The 8,696-nt window shown below is 43.2% G+C and overlaps 1 protein-coding gene and 1 long non-coding RNA gene across 2 annotated transcripts; both read right to left on the reverse strand.

The window, feature by feature from the left end:
• Nucleotides 1-732: 732 nt before the first annotated feature.
• On the reverse strand, nt 733-2,072 carry LOC139027244 (uncharacterized). The gene is made up of 4 exons (XR_011479305.1): nt 2,038-2,072; nt 1,403-1,421; nt 1,064-1,145; nt 733-786 (listed from the first exon to the last, which is right to left on the reverse strand). It is a non-coding gene; the product is annotated as an uncharacterized lncRNA (long non-coding RNA).
• An 873-nt stretch (nt 2,073-2,945) lies between these two features.
• LOC112079609 (gasdermin-E-like) lies at nt 2,946-8,238 on the reverse strand. The gene is given in 5 exon segments (XM_070442385.1): nt 2,946-3,050; nt 3,053-3,100; nt 6,234-6,430; nt 7,598-7,864; nt 8,123-8,238. Coding segments are annotated over 4 exon segments (564 nt in total). The 5' UTR covers nt 7,812-7,864; nt 8,123-8,238.
• Nucleotides 8,239-8,696: the final 458 nt, after the last annotated feature.

Here is an 8,696-nt window from a genome sequence, read left to right on the forward strand (position 1 = left end):
GACTTGGCACAAGATCTGAGGACAAGAGTGTGGACAGTTAGGGCACGCTCTGATAAAAAAGACAAGAGACAGTAGTATAACCTATTTAATACAGACACACATTCAATTAACATTGGACATACAGTGCTGAACATTAACAGAGACCATGTACTTAATTTAAGGATTTTGTTAATTATACAACCCTACATAGTCCTGATTATGGGTTCCAGTGAGGGTTTTCACTTCCCACTACAGTTTAAAACATTTTGTTTTCACCGGAGAAAACTGGAAAAATAAAGGCTCCCTCACCATAAGTGTCGCTATGAGTTTGATCTGCAGCTCAATTAATGAGTAACGATGCACGGTAATGGCAGGAATCTCCAGAAATACGTGCTGTCTTGTGCAGACTGGGTTTCTCCTTCACAGAAACTGTGGACAGCGGTGTAAAGTACTACTTAAGTTAATTTTTGGGGGTATCTGTACATTTACTATTTTCATATTTTGCAAACTTTTACTTCACTGCATTCCTAAAAGAAAATAATGTACTTTTACTCCTCATACATTTTCCGACACTAAAATACCGCCTACAATTCTGTGAATGCGTCACATTTCACACATTTATCCAAGAATCATCCCTGGTCATTCCTACTGCATCATCTACGATCCTAAAAAGAGCTCCGGCATCACTTGGTCTGCGATACTAAACAGAGATCGTCCTCTGGTCATCCTACTGCCTCTGATCATGAACGGGACTCACTAAACAGAGATCGTCCTGTTCATCCTACTGCCTCTGGTCTGACGGACTCACTAAACAGCAGATCTGTTCCCTGGTTCATCCTACTGCCTCTGTCTGACGGACTCAGCTAAACCAGAATCGTCCCGGTGTCATCCCTACTGCCTCCTGGTCTGCGCGGACTCAACCTAAACAGAGGTTGTCCCTGGTCTGCCCTACGTGCCTCTGTCTGACGGACTCACTGAACCAGAGATCGTCCCTGGTCATCCCTACTGCGCCTCCGGGTGCTGACGGACTCACTCAAACAAGATCGTCCCTGTCATCCCTACTGCCTTGGTCTGACGGACTCACCTAAACAGAGACTGTCCCTGTCATCCCTACTGCCTCTGGTCTGACGGACTCACTAAACAGAGATCGTCCCTGTCACTCCCTACTGCCTCTGGTCCTGACGGACTCACTAACCAGAGATCGTCCCTGGTCCTCCATCCGCCTAGTCTGGACCCCTAACAAAATCTCCTGCCACCTGCCCTCGACCGGACCTCACTAAACAGAGATTGTCCCTGGTCATTCCCTTACTGCCCTTCTGGTCTGACGAAAAACTCACTCAAACAGAGATCGTTCCCTCGGTCACCCTACTGCCTCTGGGTCTGGGACGGACTCACTAACAGAGATCGTCCCTGGTCATCCTACTGCCTCTGGTCTGACGGCACTGCACTAAACAGAGCATCGTCCCTGGTCATCCTACCTGCCCTCCTGTCCTGACCGGACTCACTAACAGAGCATCGTCCCTTGGCTCATTCCTACTGCCTCTGGTCTACGGACTCACTCAAACAGAGTCTGTCCTGGCTATCCCTCCTACTGCCTCTGGATCTGCGGACTCACTAAACAGGAATCGTCCCTGGTTCCTCTACTGCCTCTGGTTAGACGGACTCACTAACAGAGATCGTCCCTGCTCACCCCTCTGCCTCTGGTCTGACGGGACTCCACTCAAAACAGAGCATCGTCCCATGGTCATCCCTAGCTGGCCCTCTGGTCTGACGGTACTCACCTAAACAGGATCGTCCCTGGCTCACCTACTGGCCTCTGGTCTGCACGGACTTCACCTAAACAGAGATCGTCCTGGCTTCATCCCCTTACCTGCCTCTGCGTTGACGGACTCACTAACACAGAGATCGTCCCTGGTCATCTCCAACTTGCTCTCGGGTCTGACGGACTCACTAAACAGAGACGTCCCTTGGTCATCCTTACCTGCTGCCTCTGGTCGTGACGACTCACTAAACAGAGATCCGTCCCTGGTCCACCACTGCCTCTTGCGTCTGACGGACTCACTAAACAGAGATCGTCCCTGGTCATCTCTACTGCCTCTGAGCTGACGGACTCACTAACACAAATGCTTCATTTGTAAATTATTTCTTGAGTGTTGCAGTGTGCCCCTTGGCTATCCGTTTAAATTAAATAAAACATGAAAATGGAAACCATGTCTGGTTTGCTTAATATAAGGATTTAAATGTATTTATACTTTTACTGTCTTAAGTATATTTTTAGGCAATGTACATTTACTTTGATACCTTAAGTATATTATAAAACCAAATTTACTTTTAACTTTTACTCAAGTACTATTTTACTTGGGCGACGTTCACTTTACTGTCATTTATCTTTCAAACCAGTCAAGGGAAGTGAACAGAGTGCACATGATGGTAATTGGGAATATAAGAATAAGAGCCTAACATGACAAGTCAGTGACTTAATAAATCCCTGTCAGCGATTCATATGACTGATATTCACTGTAGTAGTCTATCCACGGCTTCACTACTACATTTCACTCCACATACATTAAACATCATTCATCTGTGGCCTTGTGTTCTTGGCTCCAGTGTCTTTTCAGTAATCTGCAGCGTCCTCCAGCACATACATCAGGCCTTCTGCCAGTGTTGTCATACGGTCCAATCCAGCCTGCTGCTTGTTTCTTCTGTTTGAGGCTAACCTACTTCACTAATGTTTCTCCTGCATAAAGATTCATTTCTTATACAGGGTAAATGTCCTCACATGTTAAGTCTTTCAACACTAGTATGATCATATATCCAAGTCCTTAACACAAGTTATAAAGCTTTCATTAATATTGTTTCAATTTTTTACAATTTCAAAATCTAACCAAACTGATTGTCTTCCATTCACCCCTTCTCCATTACTACCTGCGATGCTACTTCGGCCCACAAGAAGGTTAGCAGCTCCCCTAATCTGCCCCCCCTGTCTGGACCTCCTCTGATGACTGAAATACGGCTGTGGGATCGCTACAAATCCTCTCCTTACCACCCGCAAACACCTCCCGTTGTTTTTCTTCTCACGGGTCTGCTGGATTAGACAGTGGGACATGTCTGCCATTAAATCCTCAGGGAAGACTTGTGAATTTTCTAAGAGGTTGTCCCTTTGCAATGAGGGTCAAAGATGATTCAAATTTCGTGTATGCTTTTTGTGATGAATTACTAAAGTAGGCTTGGTAGAAATCCACTTGCGTCTGTTCGGATTCGTTCCATACTTTGCCAAATCTACACATGGCAGGATGAAGTTAGCACAGACAGACTGTGAATTTCTCCGGCTACGCACGATCTGTGTTCCGCTTCATTAATACCATTTACTGGTATTTATCAAATCTATTTTTTAGTTTTTTACCATTACTACCATAACATCATGGTGTTGCAGTAGAAACAGGTAAACAAACGCCCATAGGTGTTGGTAGTTAAGCAAATACAGTCATGTCCCATGGGTACGTTAGAATACAGTCAGCCCATACAGGGTATGTTTAGAATAACAGCTCAGCCCTATTGGTGGTGTAGTTGAGAAATTACAGTGACAGTCCCCATATGGGGGTTGAGTAGTAGAAATACAGTCAGCCCATGCGGGAGTTAGATACAGTCAGGCCCATGCGGGTAGTTAGAATACAGTCCGCCCCAATGGTGTTTGGTAGTTTAGAATACAGTTCAGCCCATATGGGTAGTTCGAATAGCAGTCTGCCCCATATGGTGTTGGGTATTCGAATTACAGTCAGCCCATATGGTGTTGGGCAGTTAGAATACATCAGTGCATACATTAGCAACAGAAGAAACATTAAATCATGAGGGAAGCACTATGCCGTATGATATACCGTGCATTCAGAAAGTTATTCAGACCCCTTGACTTTTTCCACAGTTTCGTTACGTTACAAGCCTTGTTCTATAAATGTATTAATTCGTTTCCTCCCCTCGTAATCTACCAGCATATACACCCATACATGACCCAAAGCAAAAACAGTTGTTTTTATTTAATAGCAAAATTCTATTACCGAACATATAAAAACTTGAAAAAAATCACTTTATAGAAATATATCAGACCCTTGTACTCAGTACTTTGTTGAAGCACTTTTGCAGCGATTTACAGCCTAGGAGTCTTCTTGGGTATGACTGCTACAAGCCTGGCACACCTGTATTTGTTAAGAGTTCTCCATTTCTTCTCTTGCAGATCCCTTCTCAAGCTCTGTCAGGTTGGATGGGGAGCGTTCGCTCATCAAGCTATTTTCAGGTCTCTCCAGAGAAAGTTAGATTGGTTCAAGTCCGGGGCTTCTGGCTGGGCCACTCAAGGACATTCAGAGATTTGTCCGAAATCACATCTGCGTTGTCTTGGCCTGTGTGCTTAGGGTTGTTGTCCTGTTGGATGTGAACCTTCGCCCCAGTCTGAGGTCCTCGGCAACTCTAGAGCAGGTTTCCATCAAGTGATCTCTCTGGACTTTGCTCCGTTCATCTTTCCCTCATCCGACTAGTTTCCCAGTCCCTGCCACGAAAACATCCCCACAGCATGATGCCGCCACCTCCATTGCTCACTGTAGGATGGTACCTGGTTTTAATTCCAAACGTGGATACGCTTTGGCATTCAGGCCAAAGAGTTACAATCTGGTTGTTAGCTATCATACCAAGACTCTAGGCTCTTAATCCGTTGCCAAACGTGCTCAACAACAGTACTGAAGATAAAGGGTCCTGATACTTATTGTAAATGTTAATATTCAGAATGTTTTATTTAATTATTAGCAAACAAAAAACTAAAACCCTGTTTTTTGCTTTGTCATTATACTGCTGGGTATGTGATGTAGTATTGATGAGAAAAAAACTCAACCACTATTTAATCAATTTTTAGAATAAGCTGTAATGTAAAAAAAAAACGATGGCAAAAAGTCAAGGGTCTGAATACTTCCGAATGCACCGTGATATACAGGAATAGCGCTCATTGGGATGCAGCCTGTGTGTTTTTCCTTTTCACTAACCACTTGACTCACGTTAGGAACAGGTGACCATGTACCTGGTTGTAGAGGACTCGTACCTTGGGGTTACTGTAGGGAACAGGTGAACTGGTGTTAACCTGGGGTTTACTGTAGGACTAACAGGTGAATCCTGAGTGTTTACCTGTGGGTTACTTCGTGTACAGGTGAACTGGAGTGTACACCTGGGGTTAATGTATGTACAGTGACTAGTGAACCGGTGTATTTAAGGTCTGTACGTTAACCTGGGGTTACTGTAACAATTTAACGGTAATCCTGTTACGTAGAAGCGAGTTAGTAACCTGAGGTTACTGTAGGTACAGGTGCACTGTAGTGTAACCTGGGGTTATTGTACTCATAGGTACTGTGTTAATGGTACTACTACAGGTGAACGTGAGTGTAACCTGGGGTTACTGTTCGATACAGTGTGAACTGAGCGTTTGAATCCTCGGCGTTACTCATGTAGCTACAGGTGTAACTGAGTGTAACCTGGGGTTACTGTTATACCAGGGTGAACTGTAGTTGTCTAACCTGGGGTTAATGTATGGTACAGTCGTGAACTGAGTGTAAACCTGGGGTACTGTACATTACAGGTGAACTGAGTGTACCTGGGTTAACTGTATGTACAGGGAACTGAGTGTAACTTGGGGTTGTAATGTCATACAGGTGAATGAGTGTAGACCTGGTTACTGTACACTTACAGGTCTGAACTGTAGTGTAACCCTGGGGTTACTGTAGTTAAGTTGGAACTTGAGTGTTACACCTGGGTTACTTGTAGCTATACCAGGTGAACTGAGACTGGGTTATACATTCGGGATGAAGGGTAACTGTTACTTGTAGGTACAGGTGAACCTGAGTGTAAGACCTGGGTTACTGTTAAGGTACAGGTCGAACTGAGTTTAACCTGGGTTAATGTACATACAGGTGAACTGCAGTGAACCTGGGTTATTACTGTACAGGTACAGGTTGAACTGAGTGTACCTGGGGTTACTGTAGGTACAGGTGAATCTGAGTTAACCACCATGGGGTAATTGTACGTAACAGGTTTGAACTCGGTGTTAACCTGGGGTCTACTATGTCATGTCACAGGTGAACTGAGTGTCACCTTACTGTAGTTTACAGGTAACTTGAGGTAACCTGGGTTAATGTACGTACAGGTGAACTGAGTGTAACCTGGGGTTACTGTATGTACAGGTGAACTGAGGCCTACTGTAGGTAGATATTAGAGAGAGGAACTCACTTGTCTTTGGARTCGCGCAGCAACTTCTGTACATCCACCTCCTCTTTCTTCAGGCTGCCGAAGGACGACTGCAGTTTAGATGTGTCTTTCCCCTCCACTTTAAGGTTTACAGCAACCAAATTTGACTCAAAGTTTCCWGATTTGTTGTCACCAAATGTCCCTTGGTACTTTAGGAAATCAGTCTTGACCACAACTGTAGGAGAGGCAAGCAAAAATGTTTTTCAAAATTCTTGTAGCTCTGTCAAATTGGTTTTTGATCATAGATTTTCAAGTAGACTTAAGTTAAAACTGTAACTCAGCCACTCGGTAACATTCACTGTCTTCTTGGTAAGCAACTCCAATGTATATCTGGCGTTGTGTTTTAGGTTAGTGTCCTGCTAAATGGTGAATCTGCCTGTGCTTAGCTCCATTCCGTGTATTTTTWTCCTGAAAAGCTCCCCAGTCCTTAACGATTACAAACATACCCATTACATTATGCAGCCACCACTATGCTGGAAAATATGGAGAGTGGTATTCAGTAATGTGTTGGATTGGATTTGCCCCAAACATAACACTTTGTATTCAGGACAAAAAGTGAATTGCTGTAAAAAAAAATTGCAGTATTACTTTAGTGCCTTGTTGCAAACAAGATGGATATTCTGTCCACGCTTCCTTCTTTTCACTCTGTCAATTAAGCTAGTATTGTGGAGTAACTACAATATTGTTGATCCATCCTCAGCTATCTCCTGTCACAGCCATTAAACTCTGTAACTGTTTTAAAGTCATCATTGGCCTCATGGTGAAATCCCTGAGCAGTTTTCTTCCTTTCTGGCAACTGAGTTAGGAAGGATGCCTGTATCTTTGTAGCAACTGGGTGTATTGATACACCATCCAAAGTGTAATGAATAACTTCACCATGCTCAAAGGGACATTCAATGACTGCTTTTTTTTAACCCATCTACCAATAGGTGCAAAACCTCCCTGGTCTTTGTGGTTGAATCTGTTTGAAATGCACTACTCAACTGAGGGACCTAACAGATAAACATAATTCCACTTTGACATTATGGGGTATTGTGTTTAGGCCATTGTCAAAAAAAATCTATATGTAATCCATTTTAAATTCCGGCTGTAACACAACAAAATGTTGAAAAAGTCAGGGGGTGTGAATACTTTCTGAAATCACTGTATGTATCATGATAGGATCCTCTTCATAATCTTTCCAGTAGCATGGATAACAGAATCAACACTCAGATCTTTCACAAGGAACACATTCACACAGTATCACACTGAGGGAGAGAGGAGCCTATACCTGCAAACAAACAGGTAGCGAGTACAGGTGTGCAGCTTATCATTTCAACTGAGGGGCAGCTCTTGTGTTTACCTGGGGTTAAGGGTGTGTCTCCAGTCAGCACATCACTGAGGGTAAAATCAGTGGGCAGGTATTTGGGTTTCTGCCAAATCCAAAAACGCTTGCGTTTCACAACCAGTGAGAGAGGGACCAGTTTGTCTGAGTCAATCAGACTGGACACAGGGATCAAGCTGCCATCATCATCACCTATCTCCTCCACAAAGTTTCTTGTGGCCGTGGAAAACATCTTCAATGGGAGACAGACACAGAAATGGTCGAGGATRATGTCTCTGTTTRCAACTGATAACAAACACGACAAGAACACAAGATTAATAATACGATAATATTCACATTGAAAAAGTTCCCATTAATTTACTATCTAAAAAAATAAAACGTTAAAGCCATGGCCTATGAGTAGCAGACTGGATACGCTCAGAAATCAGACATTACACAGAGTCAAAATACTGTGGTTGTTATTCGTAAACGTTCATAGACGTCTATCTATTCGTTCATAATTCACGACTCAATATGTTCAAAATTGAAACTACTGCTACCTACAAGAGCAATATATTTGACCGTTTATCCTGGCTATGTCCTAGCCGAACGCGAAAGCCGGTTCCAAGTTAGAGTTACCGGTTTAGACAGAGGTAGAATATTTCTGTTCGCAACAGCGGAATAAGTACCGTAATAACAAAGAGGTTCGCTCCACCCCTTTCTCCAGCCACGTGCACGGGGTTTGTTTTGGGGGAACTCCCTCGCGCACACGTTTGGTTCTATCTGTTTGTGTTTCCATCTCCACCTCCTGTCCAGGGCAYCACCAGCTGCACAGTGAAACCGATCACGTTCTCATTGTTCTATCTGTGGTAAAACATTGCAAAATAATGTAGCCATGATGATAATATTTTATTACGTGTAACGGAACTTTCAATGCATAGATAGACAAGCTTGGTTCCACGAAGACACATATTAAAGTATAAGTAAATATATAAACTACAGTAGGCCTACATGCMAAAAAATWAAACAATGAATTAATGTACAGTAATGGGCATTTCTGTATTGAATTATTCATATACTGTTTTATAAATGTTTCGTCACACGTGTCTATTTACTTATTCTTACATTTTTTCACTGC

The sequence above is a fragment of the Salvelinus sp. IW2-2015 genome, unplaced genomic scaffold (assembly GCF_002910315.2).
Source record: "Salvelinus sp. IW2-2015 unplaced genomic scaffold, ASM291031v2 Un_scaffold8664, whole genome shotgun sequence".
Lineage (NCBI taxonomy): Eukaryota > Metazoa > Chordata > Actinopteri > Salmoniformes > Salmonidae > Salvelinus > Salvelinus sp. IW2-2015.